A 19,143-nucleotide genomic window follows, 5' to 3' on the forward strand; every position below is an offset into this window, starting at 1 on the left:
GTCACCACTGTGCTTCTCACCGCTGCTTGTGCTGCATCAGTGCCGCAAGAGAAGCCCTGTTTTCACTCACAGTCTACCTCCCTCCTCCTCCTCCTGCTCCTTCCCCACAAACCCTACCCTACCCTCTCTCTGTCTTCCTCTTGCTTTCCCTCAAATAAACACACAGGCTCGGTTCATTACTATTCACCAGGTTTCACTAAGACACGCATCATTGCTCTGCTCCCTACAACTATGTCTGGGGAGGCGGGGGAGAGGAGGACAGGGAGAAGGGGAAGAAGGGAAAAGCAAGAGACATCTTATGATAGAAAAGAATAAATCACCATTGTGTTTTCTGTGTCCGGATATGTGTACAAACATATATTACCAGACAGATGCATGCATGAGTTGTTCTCCCTTCTGCCTCTGACAGAAAAATCTCCAGGGGAACAAAGCTGGTTCAGTCCTCAATACAGAAATCCGTTTTCCTTTGTGGCGTTTTGAATTCATCACTTGCCTTTCATTAAATCTACTGAGGTCGTACACTCAAATTATTATCTGTGCTGATATACTGACAAAGCATTTCATCCATGAAAATGGGCACAATGCTTGATTTCTATTCCTGTGTTGGCTCAGTCTAAGCCTGCTGTCGTCTAGAACTCTCTGTCACATCCACTTCAGGAAAATCGTACTTTACTATGAAACTAATCCTTTGTTATGCTACTTTAAATCTCAGTAGATTACAATGATTCCTAGAATTACAGCAAAATCATAAGGGAGGAGAAACTATGCTGCAGTGGTAGCCTTCGCATAAAATCATACAAATGTGATTGTTTGGATAAGAACAAGGCTCTGACAGTATATGATATCAATTGCAAAAGCTGTGTGGCTGTGTTATTCGCATTTAGAGCATGAACACTTGGCGACCTTCAGAGATAATACAGTTTTTGCAACATAACATTCAAAAAAGAGCATTTAAACTTTCAATCATTTTTGAGTTTGTTGCACTTGTCAACAGCTTTCACTTTCACAAGGTTTCAAACAACAAATGAATCATCTCTGTGAGGATTTGCAAATACAGAGGATGCATTTCCTCTTTTCTTGCCTGCATAATGTAAGAAAAGAAAGTACTTTGGAAACTGAATAGGACATTGAAGATCCATTTGTGTTTTTTACTGTAAACTAGATCTGCAATGATTAGTCGATCAACAAAAAATGAATTGGCAACTATTTTTATAACAATTTTTCACAAATGCACTTGTTCCATCTTCTAACATTGTGAATATTTGTTTTCTTAGTCTTCTATGATATTAACTGTTGTTTGGAGAAAGCAAGCAATATGAGTACGTTCACTTAGGCTTTTGGAAACTATTTTCTGACATTTTTTTGACCGAACTATTAATCCAGAAAAAAAAATCAACAATGAAAATCACCATCAGTGGCAGCCCTACTATAAACCTTGTGAGCTGGACTTGAGTGGCACCTGATGAGTAATATATTCCAGGATTTGCTGTAACATTTTAAAGTAGAGCCCAACTTACACCCTAAAATCCCACTGAGAGGATTTAACGTCAGCTTTACTGCATCAAAAGAACACATTAGAACAGTTTTCAAACCAAAATCTGAAGATGAGTACAATTTGGTATGAAATGCTGAGCCTTTAGAAATGACTTGTTGTAGATTAATATCACTTGCAAATGTTTTTGTACATTTTGTGGAAGTTTAACACAATGTCAGACATAGGTCATGGTACAAGACAAAGTGTAGATTAATTGGCCACTAATAAACAATTCAAGATAAGACCAATAATAACCATCACTAATAGCATTGAGCATTGGAGTATAATTAGCCAATATAATATATATACTCCATTCATCTGGAGTACAGAGTGGGGATTGGGTGACAGAAGCCATTATCTTCAGAAGGCTCCAGATGTGATCGGCTTCTGTGCTTTTAGGAATTCTGGGTGGAAATTCCTGATTGAAGTTGTTGGATAAGCATCAACGCTCCACTGAACTTAAACTTCTATTCACATGATGTTGAAGCCTGGACTGTTGGAGAAGAAGGATTTGCACTCAGTCCAATCCAGCACAAAACTCAAATGGCATTCTGAAAGAGCTAATGTGTACATCCAAATACAAGAACAGCATTGTTTTAAGATCCTTCATAACTCAGGTCTGGCCTTTTTCTCCTGCTGTCCAACCATTTCTTCTAGAAATTATGTTTATATACTACTAATATGTAACAGCAAATATGTTTTGTTAGAAAACACAGTACCTTTTTTATCAACATAATTTGGAAACTTTGGTAAAGAAAGTGAAAATGTTGACACTGAACGTATCTGCAAAACGTTCACTGACAACATCATATTTCATTAATTTTGCATGATTGGCTATATATATATATATATATTTCTTATCTTGTTTTAAGATAATTCTTAAACAAGATACCGTATGAACATTGAAACAGGTTTTTCTTGCTGTGATCACTCCTCCTCAGGATCCCTCTCTAACGCGCTTTCAATGTAAATGATGGGAGACAAAATCCACAGTCTTCGTTCTTTGCAAAAATACATTCCAAAGTTAATCTGAAGTCAATATGAGGCCTCGGCAGTCTGAGTTTGGGTGGTTATCTTTCAAAGTTACAATCCTTTTAGTACAAAATTCCTTCTTTGTGCTACTATCCCTCCACCGCAGCACAGCACAGAAAAACTGTCCGGGGAAACACAAAGAGGGAATTTTGTGCTAAAAAGGCCGTAACTTTGGAAGAGACCCACTTGCTGTTACTGACTCAGACTGCTGAGGCCTCATATTAGCTTCTGAATTTTGGAATGTATTTTTTGAGGAAAGGGGATTTTGTCCCCAATCACCTATGCTTCCAGGTTAATAAGGGATCTCTCAGTTGCCATTATGAACAGGATGAATGATTACACCAAGAAAAACTGATTCAGTGTACATATGGGCACCTGACTATTGTTTTAAGAAGAACAAAAATGTGAACCTGTCCTTTAAAGTTACCGTAACTAAACTACCGTAAAGTCAACAGTGACTTGCACACACGCTTGACAGGACAATTTTGTTTTTATGACATTCAAAACCACAACTTTTTCCCTAACTTTAACCAAACCTAACCATATGCAGCACTCAGGGTACGAATCCTGGTCTTGGCCATGAAGCATTCACCCCGACCACCTACATTCGACTTGTAAGCAGTACAAAAACATAGCAATTCCTGCATTTGTTGCTAGTGAACATGATCCAGGCAGCAATTAACGTTTCCCATCAAAACGTAACTGGCAAAACAAATTAGTAGTAGCCTATATAAACATGACTCTTAGCAGACAGGGTGGTGCTGTCCTATACAACAGTTTAGTTTTCGTCTTTACACAAGAAAATGGTTCTTTAAAATGTTAGTCGATACTAAAAAAAAATGAAATCACTTTCATCCCTGTTTCAGCATCTTTGGATTGATTTTTTTTTTTACTTTTAAAATGGCAAGAGTTATCCAAGAGAATGCCCCCAAATAAGTTTTATAGACATGATTTTACATGACACATAATTTTCTCTTTCTCTCAAACTTAATAATTATGCTTAGATAACTATTTGATCGACACATGTACTTTCACAAGTGCTTTATGTCTTAACTGCTTCGCCAGCAGCTAGTTTGGAAGCACAGAGCCTCGTAGAATAGCACTGTTTTGCCCTGCAGACATGTCTGTTTGCATACCACATATCCTTGGCTCTATTTTGGGCCTGAGGAGATGTGTAGGGGGTGCACTGCAGGGCATTTCCATCCAGGGCTACGGGGACTGACTGGAGAAATGTGGCTAGACGACAGATACATTTCTTACCGCTCCAAGAGGAGCCTGTGTCATGACTACTTCAGCTAATCCCCTCACTTGTGTTAATGCATATACTGAATCATGTGTGCCTGCCTGACTTGACAGGTAATAATACACAAACATTGTGACTTCCTCCTTCTCATAGGCATTGAAATGTTTATTTTTCTCACTCACGTATGGTTAAATATACACATCCACAGGCTTATGAAGAAATACATCAGGCTTTGGAGGTATTAGTATGTAATCCGTGTCGTTTACTCCTCTTTTATCATGTATGGCACCATGTGGTTTTCTCTGCAGGCCCACTGGACCCGTAAGAAATGCAGCATATATAGATGAAACAAATAGTAAAGGTGGGAGAAGAGCAAAGAGAAAAAATAGAGCAATCAGATTATGATTCCTGTCACATTGTCCTGGCACTGTGTCAGGCCTCTGAGTGAGAGTTGGCTAAATGTCAGCCTATGGAGATGAGAGGAGCAAGGCAATGCTGTTTTTGTCCACTTTAAACCCTTTATGTGGCTGCCATCAACAAACCATGTGTCTGACTGAAAAACAGATGCTGTGTTCTTAGTGTGTTTGAGAAATATTTGACAACAGTGATCGTTTTGTATTATAATGAGTATTCTTTTAGAATGTATCTAGTAGTAGTCTATTCAGAAGTTTTTGTTTCCTCCATTAGTATATTCCAGTTATTCCTCGTAAAGAGCAGCTTAAGTATTATATTTCTATAGAGGCAAATCTAATTGATTTTGCCTTGAATTGTGGATGAATGCAACACTTTTACACCACCTAGTGTTGAAACCGTGTGTAGAAAATGCACATAACCCATGAAGTCTAGAAGTCTGTGTTTTGTCACTTTGTTATTTCACTTGGGTGTTTGAGCTGCACTGTGCAGAATGATTGAGTTTGACACTAGTAGGCTGTTTTACCATTCATCTGCTGGAGGGGGGAAGTATGTCTGTGCTCACCTTAAATATGAGTAACTATGAGCATGATTCTGTGACATTGCAACTAGCTTGGAAGCCATCTTAAGGATAATGTGGAAACATGAAGCCTCCAGTACACATATACACTGGGAATGTGAAATAGGAAACATCTTGTGTCCAGCCAAAAAGCTTTCCAAATGAATATTATTAATTGATTCTTAATTTTACAATGAGACGGAGGGGATGTCATTTTAAGATAACAACGTAAATGTTGACTGTTGTTTTGTGCTGTTTTAGGTATTACATTGCTAAACAGTGAGTGAAATTGTTCAACAAAAAGTAGAGAACTTTAGATGGGTTACATTTACTTTTATGAAATGTGCAGCAGCCGTTCATGGACTCACGTACAGAGACTTTCAAAGCACTTTTTTGTTCCTTAATTAGCAAACACATACAGTACCTCTTCCATATCTAACCTGTGTAGATAATAAGTCGAACTGATGTCCTACTTCAGTAACTAGAAGTTGCTGTTGATTTTTAACACCCCCTTACACACCTCTGGGATCACGTTAGTTGACAATTACCTGGAGAACCCATCTTGTGTGGCTATATCTCCAGAAGAGGAAGGGGATGTTAATGAATGCCTTTTGTATAAACAGATATATTTCTCAGGGTTTAGTTCCTGACCGGCATCTCCACCTTGCAGGGCATGTTGGCAAATCAGTTACACAGCTTAGCTTTGTAGGCTGTGTGATCCTGGCATATAACACTATGTAGAAAGATAGTCACATTGAGTAAGTTGCAGATACAGTGCATGCTGAAGTCTGTACAGACAGAGAGGCATATATTTTAAATCAGACAACTAAGACAGCTATTTAGAGACAAATAAACTTGCAAAGTAGCTAATTGAGTCACTGCAGCAACAAGATAAGAACAATTTACCACAAAATCAAACACAAAAAAACATTTGCTTACAAAAAAAACAAAAAACATTTGTGTTGTGATCATGCAAATATATCAAACTCCTGGTGCCTTTTATGGTGCCAGGGTCTTTCATAAAATGTAAGTTTAAAGACAACAACATTTTTGATAATAAGTCTGTATTATGATTTCTTTAGTTTCCCTTGTTTCGACCTTGCCGGAAGCCCATATTTGGCCACTACCAGTGGAGCTTTGCTTCTCCCATACAATCATTAAAGGGATTAGGTATTAAGTCCTTTCTTTTATTCATACCACTGAGGGACAAGCAATGCAACATATTACTCACCATTGTTCATTATGGAATACAAGTTTTTAACTCTAACAGTTAAGTGCAAGACCCAATTATCTAAATCATGCAGTAGCCTTGAGATGCAGAGCAGCTGCCAGTTTCTTGGCCGGTTCACATCCATTCTCAAAAGGGGTCAAGCTAAACATTGTTGTGTCCTATCACACATACTGTCCATCCTCAGTGTCCTTCCTGAACTTCAGACTGAAAGAAGACAGACTGCTTAGACACAAAGTACAGTTGAGGCTGATGGGAATGTCAATAGTTTTGTGGGTATTTGGTCATAAACTAAAGTATTGGACAAATTAAAACTTTGATGTGATAGTGGCACTAGATTAGTCAAGGGATCACCAAAGTTATTACAATTCATCCTGTGGGTGACATGGATATCTGTACCAAATGTCATGGCAATCCACTCAATAGCTGTCAAGACATTTCACTAAAAACCAAAAATGTGAACTTCATGGTGGCGCTAGAGGATAAGTCAGGTATCACTAAAGTAGGATCCATCGTCTGGGGACCCTGAGTGCCTGTACAAAACTTCATGAGAACCCATGTAATTGTTGTTGAGATATGCCAGTCAACTGGATACTGGATATATTCATTAATGATATTCTGTATATAGTTTAAAAAAAAGAATGAAAACATTATTTCTTGCTGATGAAAAAACAAGCCCATAGTTGCGAGTTTTAAAATGAAGTAATATACAGTATGCAGAGCTGGAATAAGACTGGATGAGAGGAAAAAGGGAGTGATGATGTTATAAATTGGATTTATGTCAAAACAATAAGTTCTTAGTGCTGCAGGGTTTTCCAGGTATGAAAGAAAAGACAACCTGTCCACGAGAAGCCTATGCGTCATTGCTTCCTGAATGATCCATTTTACATTGATAGGATTGGAAGTGTCATGCCATATCAATGCACACTTTCTGGTAGCATTTCAACACAGACTCTTTTTCATTGCTAATCATTGACACAATTCAAATGGTCATACTATTGTTGGAAGAATCTCCATTTCACCCATTAACTCAGGAGGACTTCCTTTTCAGTTAAGCAATCCAAAGAGGAGGGAGCTAAAAGCTTTAAAAGGGATCTCAAAACTCATTAGACTACAGCAAACATCCCAAAAAACTTCACAGAGCTGCTGTCACATACTGAGATTGTAATAATTAGTAGTAAAAAATCCATTCCAGTCTGTTTCACTGAGGTACATCTATCTTTATCGTGGCAAAGATGTTTGTGGATGAGCGGATCGTAACTCTGTTCAAAAGGAATGCCCATCACACACTGACCTACTGGAGTGTTTTCTTCAGCTTTGGACTCTGCATTGCTTTCCTTGGACCAACAATTTTGGACTTGCAATGTCAAACAAACTCAACACTTAGCGAGATTACCTGGGTGTTCTTTTCCCAGCAGTTCTGCTTGTTAATTGGCAGTTCTATTGGTGGTGTTTTCAAGAGGACGTAAGTATCATGATGTGTTTGGTGTGTGTAAATAATCTGAAAACGACTGAACGTCATTATAACTATATTTGTCCTCTTTCTTTCTTAAAGGTTGTTCAGTGCTCTAGCTGCCCTATTTGTCTCTGCACTCATCATCTCTGTAATATTTGCCATCATCCCTCTGTGCAATAATGTTCTCGTGCTTGCCATCGCCATGGCTGTGTCTGGGTTTGCAATGGGCATTATTGACACCATCGCTAACATCCAACTGGTGACCATCTACCAGAGGGACTCGGCTGTTTTCTTACAGGTGGAAAATCCTGTAGTACCCATATCTTATCTGTAGATATACTGTCATGATAGCATTCACATTCAATTAATGATTAATAGTGGATTCAGACATAATAAAGTGTCATTTCATCAGGAGTGTTTGATTTGTTTTTCTCCACAAATATGGCAAGCATAACAAACATTTTCTACACAGTATGCTCAGTAGGTGTATTTTGTCAAGTTATGAACCAATTACACAATGACAAAACAGTAAGTCATGTCTCTGGCCTTTGTCTTCTACATTTTTGCAGGCTCTTCATTTCTTCATTGGGTTTGGAGCCCTGGTGAGCCCACTGATTGCAGATCCTTTCCTCTCTGAGACGGGCTGCATGAATCACACTGGGAATGGGACTGAGATCATGCATCATTTCAGGAACATGCTGAGAAACAGTCCGATTGCAGAGCACAACATAACTCAGAGCCACCTGCCCCATGAGGGAGGAGAAGAGGAGTCCAGCGTGCACTATGCCTTCTGGATCATGGCGCTCATTAATGTAAGACACTGAACGGATGTACAGTAGTAGATGTGCAGGAGAGGAGTTGCTTTTTTCGTAGCTTCTTAATCTGATATTTCACTTAATTGTTGAAAATGACAAAAGTGAAAAAGCCGAATATTATTTGTGCACCCTCAGCTGCCCGTGCCCATTGCAGTCCTGTTCCTGATGTATCGGGAGCAGCTTATCCCATGTTGCCCCAGCGGCACTCCTCGTCTTCTGGACAAAGATGAACTAGCCATGGAGAACCAGCAGGGGGCTGAGGGCCCGGACGTGGAGCAGAAAGAACATGAAGCTGGAGGTAAGGACGTGGAAGAAGTCATTTTTATTCAGAACCCCTATTTGAGGATGAATAATGCATTATTTCCTCAGTGGATTTTCAGTCAGTTTAGATAAAAAAAGAATCACAATGTATGCCATTTTGTATGTTACAATCTGTCATTTGTGGCTTTTCGCTCGGTTACAGGTCATGGGGATATCTTTAGCTGCTGTCAGAATGATAACCTGCGCGGGCTGCCAGTATCCTTCTTTATGATTCATATCCTTGGTGGGATGGTGCTCTTCATGACCGATGGTATTGTGGTGAGTGAGGGCTGCAAATAAATAATATGATGTGCCTTTCATGCAAAATGTTGCACATAAAATTTTATGAATGCATACAAAATCTGCTTCACATAAAGTAGAGCCTGCCTTTTCCTTTCAGGGGGCATATGCCGGCTTTGTGTATACCTACGGTGTGGCATCACCTATGTCACTGCCTCATAAGACAGCGGGTTACCTGGCCAGTATCTTTTGGGCAGCGATCACTGCGGGACGTCTGTTATCCATCCCTCTCTCGTACCGTTTCCAGCCTGTGAGACTGCTCATGTTCAACCTGGTAAGGCCAATAAAACATTTAGAGTGCCATCACATTATCGATGAGACATACATAATGAAACGTAAAGGTCAAACACTTGACGATATCAACACCAAATTGATAATACACTCCTTTCTTTGTTTTTACAGGCAGGTGCTATTGTTACTGTGTTGATGCTGCTTATTTTCTACACCAGCAGCGTCTTTCTGTTTGTCGGGACCTGTTTATGTGGGCTTTTCCTCAGCAGCATATTCCCCTGTATGCTAGCTTATACTGAGGACATCCTTGATTATCAGGGTATAATGAAGTGTTTATAGCACAATAATAATAACACAGTAATGGAATCAATGCAAGGGAAGGACATAAACCATACATTTCTTTTTGCAGGATGTGCAACATCAGTCCTGGTGACGAGTGCAGGGATGGGAGAGATGGTAATGCAGGTTCTGGTTGGCTCAGTAAGTCTGATGCGTATCTTCATTATTATAGAAAAAGAGTGTGTGCAGAAGTAGAGAAATAGGCTTAGAATTGCATAAACGAGCCCGGCGGAGATTTTGATTCATGTTCAGGAGTTTAATGTTGCTACTGTATCTCATCCCCAGATTATCCAGACTGAAGGCAGTTACAGCTTCCTGCTGTGTGGAATGATAATTGCCTGCATTGGTTTTATCCTATTCATTGGTCTCCTGCTGTTCCATCGAATGCACAGAAATTACCTCACAGGTACAATATCAACCAGCATCCTCAAACATTGCTGCTGAAGGTTTGTTTTCATTTATTTCATACTCATCATCCCCCACTCCAACTCCCTCTCCATCCCAACAGGAACAACGAAAAAGTCAGCCATGGTGGAGGAACCAGCAACAGAGCAGAGTGGATCTGCCAAAACAGAACAGACAGAGGAGAAAGAGAGCAGCTGAGAGGGGCTGCAGCTGTGTTTTGTCCTTTACTGGCCACTGTAGGGGAAGTATTACAGCAATCTATCATCATCTTTTAATGTGCTGGAAATTACATGGTACTTGCAAAGTAAATAATGTGCTAGTGTTAGAGGTTATAGTTCAGAGTCTGTTTTTTTTTATTGCGCCAGGGTTTGAAATTTACAATACAAGGATTATGATAATGATTACCTGCAGAATACTTGATGCGTTTTTCTGTTTTAATTGTTTTCTGTTTGTCATTTTAATTGTAATCTTTTGTTTTGACATTATTTCATGTGTTTCTGCATATCTTTTGGCATATGTTCATCGACATATACATACTATATTATATGTGTATTAAAACAATTATACTGATACGGTGAACATTGTGTAATTTTGATTAATATGGAGACAATTCTGACATTGCATTTTATAATTGACAACAAAGAAAAGAATGGATACATACAACACACTGGCAACGATTCAAATGTTTATTTTCTTTGCTTTCAAAATTAACTACTCAAGAGGACAGCCTCTGGTTTTACATTGTTAAACATCCAATATGGAAGACAGGACTTTGTACTCAGAGAAGTTGGCCCCTGAGAACTAACAACAAATGTAAAACAGAGTCATCCAGCCTGTGAACAGTTAACCAGGCAAACTTCAGATTTAGGACCAGTTGCAACAAGAGCAGGAAGTGTCAAAGACCAGACCAGAGGCACAGTTCTCCATGTAGGTTCTGCCATCGCTGCAGTTGTAGAATTGGTTCTTGTTTTTTGGGTCGGGGTACATGCCGCTGGTCTTTCCAGCGCAGAACCCGCTGTCCATGCCGCTGGTGCCTGAGTCCCCACCAGAGGAGCTGCCACCACTGGAGCTTCCACCACTGGAGCTGCCTCCACTGGAGCTGCCACCACTGGAGCTGCCTCCACTGGAGCTGCCTCCAGTAGTCGTGCTTACTCCGGCGATTGGAGGAAGTCGGGTGGCAGGTGGGGCACAGGCTGAAAAACATTCACAAAAACATTATTTAATAAAATATTTTCTTCCAAGAACACTGTGCATTGACCATCAATGATAAAATGAAAAGTCTTACATGCTTGCTCCAGATTAAGGCCCTTTTTGAGAACATTAATCAGTGGGTATTTCCCCTGGTTACAGAAAGTGCCCATGTAGTCATCCATGTCAATGGTCCATACCATGGCGCCTCCATACTCACTCTTTTTCAGCCAGTCAACCTACAGACATTTGCAGAAAGCATTTTGAGGTCAATAACATAGCAATTTCATCAGAAAACTTTGACACCTTTTTTCCTGATAACTGCAGCATGATCCCACATACAGAAACAGGGATAAAATACAAAATTTCAAATAAATTTGCTCCTGTCACATTCTGCCGTAACACAGAGGAAGAAATTTCACATTTTGTAATACTTGATATAAGACTTGACAGGTTATGGGGATTTGGAAAAGATTTTAGCTCAGATGTAATTCACAGCAGCCAACAGATTGGCCTGTCAAATGGTAAAACACATATACTGTTACCTTGACCTGGAAGCTCTTGATGTTGTCATAGCCCACCCATTGGTTTCCCTTGTAGGCATATGGCACATCCTGGGCCTGGTTCCAAACCTCAGTTGCTCCATCTTTCAAAAAGCCGCAGATCTATAATTTCACAAAGAAATGCATAAACGACAGCCTAGGAACTGGAGTCTGTAATACAATGATAAACCAATCTGATCTGTTATCAAGCATACAGAAGAATATTTACTAACCACCATCAGCATTCAAGCTTATTGTTTAGTGCTTTATTACAATAATAAGAAAGCGTACCTCAAAGTAAGCAAGTTCTCCAGCCTCTTGTGTGTACTTTCCTGGAGTTCCAGCACCAGCAATAGGGGCTCCAACACCATGGTTAGCAGGGTTCCTAAGAGTGAATGTGTTGCCATATGTAGGGAAACCAACAATCAGCTTCTCAGCTGGGGCTCCCAGGCTCTTCCAGTAGCTCATGGCATAGTCCTGGAACAAAGGAATTGGACAATACATGGCCCTGGAACTAGATAGCTGTTGAGGATGCTTTAACAACAATTAAATCTCTGTTTATGTGGATGTTCAAGTACTCACCACATTGAAATAGATGTAGCCACCGTGGTCCTCTGGGCCTCGGAACAGGGGACTGCACTCGCCAGTCATGGGGTCCCAAGAGCCATGGAAGTCATATGTCATGACGTTGATCATATCCAGGGACCTGGGTGTGGAAAACAAGAAGGGAAGAGGTTACCACGCCAACATTAATGAGCTTACATTGATCATTTAGAATAAAGGGATGAGATTCAGAGTTGTTCTGTTCAAATGTGATCCATTATGTTGCTGTGGATGAGATAGGACACACCACAAATATTACTTCAAATACTTACTGGCCAAGCTTGGGAACCTGATAAGCACTATCAATGTTGCTCTTTCCAGCTGCCACCGCAGCAGACATCAGAAGACGAGCCCTGTTGGTCTGCTTGGCCTCATTCTCAAAGGCAGCTCTCAGTTCCTGTTGAATGTCAACAGATATAAAATATTTAGTATTAACTGAACTCCAGGTTTCATAATCCATGATTTGTAACATGGTCAGGTTGTGAGTTGTTTTGCTTTTATATATCTCTTTTATATTCAGCAAGGCACAGTGGAAACCCCAAGGGATTTATTGTGGGCCAAATTAATCTGGGGAATGCTTGAACAGTTATATTTGCTATCGGGTAAGAAATTTAAACCGTATAGAGAAACAAAATGAACTGGAAACTGAGCCAGACATAGCAAACAAACCTCCAGGAAAACAGAGTAGTACTGCTTGTCCTCAGGAGAGCCTCCTCTGTTGGCTGGATACTCCCAGTCAATGTCAAGCCCATCAAACTCATACTTCCTCAGGAATGAAATGACTGACTTGATGAAGGTCTGACGGTTGGCAGAGCTCAACACCATTTGTGAAAATCTAATGTGGGAACAGAGATAAATGCATTGTAAACAGAAGATCGCCACTGTTTAGAGTGCCAAGTCTGCAGATATCTGTAGATTATCTCACCCCTGGGAGCCAAAGTTCCATCCTCCAACAGACAGAAGAGTCTTCAGGTTGCCATTCCTGCCAAGGAATCAGACATTTTACACTGCAGCGACAACTAAAAACACTCCTACTTTCCTAACTGTGCTTTATTAGTGAAACTTTATTGTTCTTTATAGGGGTTCTTTCTTTTTATACAAGAGGAAACAGACATTTTTCAGTGACTCACTGGTTCTTCAGGGCGTTGAACTGACTGTAAAGCTCCACATCATTCCACTCATAGGTGGCCAGGTGGTTGTTCTTAATGGTGGCGAAGGCATACAGGAGATGTGTACACAGGCATGGGTCGACGTCATTGGGCATGTAAATGGTTGGAGGTGGTCTGTACTGCGCCCAGTTTGTGAAGTAGCATGACAGTATGAAGGATGAGCCTTTGATGAAAAATAAATCTATTAGTTACGGACCAACCATATGCAATGCAATTTCTGACCATAGAAAGAAAAATAAACATGCACACTGTATCCCATATTCATAGATTGCTTACCAAGCTGCGCCTGCAGCAGCAGGGCCAGAGCTGTAAAATGAAAAGTCACATGGTTATCTTTGAGCAAATAGACATTTACTGGAAAAAGTGCTCAAAGCTGTCCCCTAAAAACAGTTGCAATATACTGCATATCCAAATTAACAGGAGACCATCTGCTGCACATAGAAGAGAAAAATGTTTCAAAATACAGCAGCACGGACTTACCCGTCACAAACAGTACTTTGCCCATGACTACCTTGTACAAGGAGGTCATCTATCAGGTGCACTCACTTTTATACACACCCAGTTTGCTCACACTTAACAAAAACAAGACACCTGCCAAAAAGGTGTTTATTTACAAAAGATTGTTTCAGAGAAAATTATCAAATGTGCCCACTTAAGGGGTAATAAGTGATTACTTATCACGCTTCCACACATATTCTCCACAGGCACACTTTCTCCTTGTGTGAAGGACTCATTTATCCAAAGCGGGCATAATCCAAAGCAAATAAAATGCCGATGCGGCTTTTTCAAAAGTTATACAAAACACCAAAAGAACATTGAAGAATTTGTCACAAATGTTTTTGCAGATACATTATATTATTATACCTGACATACCAAAATTGTAACATTCTTAACTCATAGAACAAAATTTAAATGTTTATAAATGTTTATAAGTTGGCATATCTATACATGGAAACACAGCAAAACAATGTTTGTTTGTGATTTGACTAAAGTGCATGAATCTATGACATCAAATATGCCTTTCATGTCATGCAGTAAATGTACTGCCTCTGTTCAGCAGTGACATAAAACATTACAAGTCAACTCACATAAACAACGGGCAGAATTGCCTTTGAAAAACTACTTAGAGTGCAGATATGTGATGATAAATATGTTTGACAACTCTAATCACGCTGAAATGAGAGGATCGTGATATGTCATGAAGAGGGATTTGCATTGAAATCAAAAGCATTCACATGGTAAATGGAGAACTTATCTAATCATTTAGCCTCCATTATAATGCAGCCTTCTTTATCTTCAACAGTTTACGTAATATTTAAAGAATGATATGCTGGTGTCAGCGGAAAACACCATGGCTGAGCCAAAGCCTACAAGCAAAAGCAAATGCCATTTGCTTTTCCAAAACAAACCTACAAATCTGCTTCTCGTGGTGCGTCTCAAAAATTTAAAAAGATGTCAAACAAACGTCAAGGAGACTGAAAAAGTTGTTTCATTTACCCACTGAGTTCCTTAGTTAAAAGTGAAAAACAATCCAATTTAAGTTTTTACCAAAGTCACTTCATCACCTCAGGAAAGTTAATTCAGTTCTTGCGAATTATTTCCCCGGGGAACAAATCAAAGACTAATCTGTCACATATCATACATGTACTTACATTACACATCTACTCAGTTAAAAAGAAAATAATGCTAACACTGTGACCTTATCCTGAATATTCACAACCTTAAAATGAGCTTTATAATAAGTGGTAGAAGCTATTCTGTCTTGCTTCTATGCCACAATTACCAGATAAAACTATCCTATGCAGAGGTTTAATAGGTTCCAAAAGCCATAGTTAAGGAAATAAAGGAAGGAACAAAAAACAGATTTGTCCCTGTGGGTGTTGCAACCCTTGTGCTTACAGACCACCAGTGCATGTGTCACCAACATGGTTCTGTTTTTTCCTACGCGGTTTGACCTTAAAGAACCCATTAATATCATTTCAGTTTCCTCTTCAAACTCAAATAAAATAAAATAATAAAATGGATAAATATACTGTAAAGTTCACAGATTGTAATAAATATTATTGTAAAATGTGATGCACAAAGTTCAGTGTGATACTGTTTGACAAAGACATGTCATTCCATGACATGTGATGAACTGTGTCATAATCTCCCATCACTGCTCTCTGACACAAACTCAGATACACAACTACAAAATGTCTCGCCTTGTGGTATTTCTTATTTAAATGGTTTTCCTTGTTGCTACATCTACATTTAGTTATATTTGACTAGTTTTTGTAAATACCAAATCAGTTTGGATGGACTTCTTTGTTGGTTGTTCTTATAGATAATATAACAGAGCAGTTTGTTTGCTGTCACTGAGAAAAAGATCAAGATGATATTAAAAAAAAATCAAGATACAACATGAACTGTGACATAATCAAACATCTAAATAACTCATGTCTGCAGGACTGCACTGCACCTCAGAAATCAGCCAAACGCTGTGAATGTGATATACACATGAAATATCGAAGCCCATGAGAAGAAATCTGAAAGCACAATCTTTTATGATAATACATAGCATCTGTTACATCATTATTAAGCCATTAAAAATGCACAGTGGCGCAAAATGGCAAAGAATCAAATTAGGAGGACAAAAGCCTGAGGAAATACTCAGACAAATGCTATGGGTGAGAAGCAATGTATGAAATTAAATATTGTTTCTCCCATAGCAAATTATATCTCTAAACTAGATTTTCAAAACATTTTACAAAATCTGATTAGGCTGTGCTACATACTGTAGTTGATACACTGGGAAGAAAACAGCTGATAGAAGGCGTGCTGTAATCCAGTGATTGTGAAAAAATGCAAACACACAAAAGAAAAGGATCCCAAGGTGACTGATGGTGGTGAGGGCGGTGTACTAAACATATTATGTCCTCAGACAGTCTGGTCTTTAGTGCCACCTGCTGTTTAAGTCAACAAACTGCCCTTACATTTCCCACTCTACATTATCTGCACACAGAGATACACACGAGAAACATTTATGTACTGTAGGATCTCAACACAATATTTTCCGTACAAACACAAGCCTACGCAAACAAACATTGCAACACTCCAATTACACAACCTTACATCGGACAAATAAGAGGAAGCCTCTAAATGTTGCACACTTGGCTTCTGCTTCACATTGTTCTTTCGATTCCCATCATGAGAACCTCAGAGATCTTCTTTAATGGTAACAGCAGCTGTTTAAAATACTGTGGATGTGTAATGGCAGAATAACTGAGAAACTAACTTTTTTTTTTTTCATTGATTGTGCAGCTCCAGTTCTCTGTCTCTTCTGGCTAACAAAGAATGCCGTGGACTCGGTTCAACTGTCAGCTCCAGAGGTGGTAACAGCGGCATACGGAGGTTCTGTGACCGTCTCTTGTCAGTACGACCATCACTTCAGAGAATACACGAAGTACTGGTGCAAAGGGCCGATATATGAGCTGTGTACCATAGTGGTGAAAACACCCAAGAAACGACACAGTGACAGAAGCTCCATTGAAGATGATAAGGAGGCAGGTGTCTTCACTGTAACTATGACTTCTCTCAGAGAAAGTGATAAGGATATGTACTGGTGTGTCATCGCCAGAGCTGGAAAGAACATCTACACTGGTGTCAGACTCCGCCTCTCCCAGACAGGTATACCTCAGCTGGGTTAGCTCAGACACTTCATCAAATGTAATACAATGCTACTGCAGCTTCTTGATATTCTTGCTTCAATAGCATTGATTTATTACTGACCCAGAAAGACAAAAGCTCATGCAACTGACTCTTATTTAAAGACTAAAATCATGTTTTTTGCCTTAAAACCGTATATATTTTGTTGTTGTTATACTCTTAATGTCTGTCCTCTATGAAATGTCTTGTGTCGTTTTGATATTGTGAGGTGAAGCCAAAGACAATTTTCCACATTATGGATAAAAAGCTCCTAACTAGTTCCTAATTTGAAACAGTATTTAGGCCATCACACTCTTATATGATTAGTAGTAGTCAATGGGCATTGTAGGTTTCTGCAATGAAGTGCGTGTAGCTGACCTTTTTTCATGTCACTATTGTTGGGGGAAAGTCTGGGACCTTATTTACGTAATTCACAAAAAAACATTGAATCATTTCAACATAATTGAAAAAACAGTTTACTTTCATATTCTCATGTAATGTGATATTTAAGGCAGGCCAACATATGACATTTAATCAAGCAATATTGGCCCCATATGATGGCAAATATTAGTAGCATATAAATGTAATTTCTAGGGGACACAGTTGATCTGTCATTGTATGTTATTTGTTGATTTTTAATGCAAAATGTTCTTTTCCAGTGATAACAACCACCGCCACCACCACACCAGCCAATTCACTGTTGACACAAGATGAAATAAGGTGAGGATATGCTGTAATATTCATATTGTCATTGAGTGACATATTAATAAAACATTAACAAGGGTTAATATAATTGAATTAATAAACAGATGAACAATAATATACAACAAAAAAAAATAATTAAAATCCCATTTCATTTTTTTGTTTGTTTTAACTAGTTGGTGGGCGACTCTACGTTGGATCCTCTTTATTTTAATGCTGTGTTGTTTGGTATCAACACATATCGTTGTGTGGAGGATAAAGACTGCCAGGAAGATAGGGACGCAACAATTTCAACACCAAAACTCGAACATCTATGAGTGAATCTGGCAAGACCATCATTTTGAATCATGGACGAATTATAAACACATTCATTCTGGGGCTACAAAATCATTCCTCCCCCGGACACTCTATCAGTGTGTGAATTAAACTGAAAAATAAACCAAGTGAAAAAGTGGCTTTCAGACTCTTTTTTTTCTTAGCATTTAAATGATTAAAATCTCATTAATTTCAGTGCCAGGGCCCAAGATAACTGAGTTTGAATGTTTGAGTTGCCCACTCAGCTTGAAATTAGCACCTCTGGGGAATTGATTTTGGCTTTCATTTCATTTATTTGCAGATCTTATACAGTTGGTCATAGAGGTTGGTTTTATCATGCATAAATGTACCCTAACCCTAACTCCAACCCTTGTGAAGCCCTGCTTTTAAAAGACAAAACATGGACAAAATAATAAGATGGAATGGTGGTGATGTGCTGCTTTGTTTTTTTGTTGATCACAGAGGTTTCATTTCTTCACAACAATATACACACACTCACCTCCTTAGAAAGTCTTATGACATGCCTACAGCTGATAGGGGGTTTTCTCTCAATTTGTGCAAACTGGTGACTTCCAGTTATAATCCAAGCTAAATTATATTCGAATTCCCCAGAAAATGATGCATATTATATTCTCTAAAAGAGGCAGTGGTGATTTGTGATCCTTGTCAAGCAGATTTCATTACGCTGCTGATTGTAGCTGCAAGAAGTTTGACAATTGTGTCTGCTGGTCTTTGCTTTCAGAGAACAGCATATATTAACAGTTTATTAGCCACACCTGCACAATCTAATACAATAACGCTGTATTAAATTGTGTATTTGTGATTTTCGTGTGTAATGTTCAGTTTATGTGTAACCGACAGTGCTGTATAGGATCGCATTATAGGTTGTTTTTGATATTCTGTCACCCTCATGTGTATATAAATGGAAGTGGACGAAACATGAGAGACGCCTTTCAGTTTTTTTTCACAGCAGCGATTAAATGGAAAAGCACAGGTGTTACTAATAACATTAATGATGGTTAAGTTCTATTCAAGTGTCCCAGTAAAACATGACAGTGATCCAGCATGCACAACACCTGGACCC

General features: G+C 39.1%; 3 protein-coding genes across 3 annotated transcripts; 2 read left to right on the forward strand and 1 right to left on the reverse strand.

Moving 5' to 3' along the window:
- The first annotated feature begins 7,242 nt into the window (after positions 1-7,242).
- mfsd4ab (major facilitator superfamily domain containing 4Ab) lies at positions 7,243-10,051 on the forward strand. The gene is made up of 10 exons (XM_070910957.1): positions 7,243-7,472; positions 7,563-7,761; positions 8,033-8,275; positions 8,414-8,576; positions 8,742-8,857; positions 8,979-9,152; positions 9,281-9,428; positions 9,519-9,589; positions 9,734-9,854; positions 9,957-10,051. The coding sequence occupies exons 1-10, from the start codon at positions 7,243-7,245 to the stop codon at positions 10,049-10,051; spliced, it is 1,560 nt and encodes a 519-aa protein (XP_070767058.1).
- Positions 10,052-10,717: 666 nt separating this feature from the next.
- On the reverse strand, positions 10,718-13,860 carry LOC139289343 (acidic mammalian chitinase-like). The gene is made up of 11 exons (XM_070910926.1): positions 13,836-13,860; positions 13,632-13,661; positions 13,317-13,518; positions 13,112-13,168; positions 12,856-13,021; positions 12,459-12,583; positions 12,166-12,289; positions 11,875-12,060; positions 11,587-11,706; positions 11,139-11,280; positions 10,718-11,046 (listed from the first exon to the last, which is right to left on the reverse strand). Exons 1-11 carry the CDS (start codon positions 13,858-13,860, stop codon positions 10,718-10,720), a joined length of 1,506 nt encoding a protein of 501 aa, XP_070767027.1.
- Positions 13,861-16,544: 2,684 nt separating this feature from the next.
- LOC139288551 (CMRF35-like molecule 3) lies at positions 16,545-18,182 on the forward strand. The gene is made up of 4 exons (XM_070909865.1): positions 16,545-16,572; positions 16,659-17,024; positions 17,702-17,762; positions 17,921-18,182. Exons 1-4 carry the CDS (start codon positions 16,545-16,547, stop codon positions 18,063-18,065), a joined length of 600 nt encoding a protein of 199 aa, XP_070765966.1. The 3' UTR covers positions 18,066-18,182.
- Positions 18,183-19,143: the final 961 nt, after the last annotated feature.

This window comes from Enoplosus armatus, chromosome 8 (assembly GCF_043641665.1).
Source record: "Enoplosus armatus isolate fEnoArm2 chromosome 8, fEnoArm2.hap1, whole genome shotgun sequence".
Taxonomy (NCBI): Eukaryota; Metazoa; Chordata; class Actinopteri; order Centrarchiformes; family Enoplosidae; genus Enoplosus; species Enoplosus armatus.

What these genes read in the sequence shown, in the direction of transcription:
- mfsd4ab (XM_070910957.1), top strand. Translation starts at nt 7,243, where the DNA reads ATGTTTGTGGATGAGCGGATCGTAACTCTGTTCAAAAGGAATGCCCAT. An exon ending in TCATGACCGATGGTATTGTG is followed by an intron (nt 8,858 to 8,978) that starts GTGAGTGAGGGC and finishes TTTTCCTTTCAG; the next exon opens with GGGGCATATGCCGGCTTTGT. An exon ending in GGACATCCTTGATTATCAGG is followed by an intron (nt 9,429 to 9,518) that starts GTATAATGAAGT and finishes TTCTTTTTGCAG; the next exon opens with GATGTGCAACATCAGTCCTG.
- LOC139289343 (XM_070910926.1), bottom strand. Translation starts at nt 13,860, where the DNA reads ATGGGCAAAGTACTGTTTGTGACGG. An exon ending in GCTGCTGCAGGCGCAGCTTG is followed by an intron (nt 13,519 to 13,631) that starts GTAAGCAATCTA and finishes TTTTCATCAAAG; the next exon opens with GCTCATCCTTCATACTGTCA. An exon ending in GAGAACTTGCTTACTTTGAG is followed by an intron (nt 11,707 to 11,874) that starts GTACGCTTTCTT and finishes GTGAAATTATAG; the next exon opens with ATCTGCGGCTTTTTGAAAGA.
- LOC139288551 (XM_070909865.1), top strand. Translation starts at nt 16,545, where the DNA reads ATGAGAACCTCAGAGATCTTCTTTAATG. An exon ending in ACTCCGCCTCTCCCAGACAG is followed by an intron (nt 17,025 to 17,701) that starts GTATACCTCAGC and finishes GTTCTTTTCCAG; the next exon opens with TGATAACAACCACCGCCACC. An exon ending in TTGACACAAGATGAAATAAG is followed by an intron (nt 17,763 to 17,920) that starts GTGAGGATATGC and finishes TGTTTTAACTAG; the next exon opens with TTGGTGGGCGACTCTACGTT.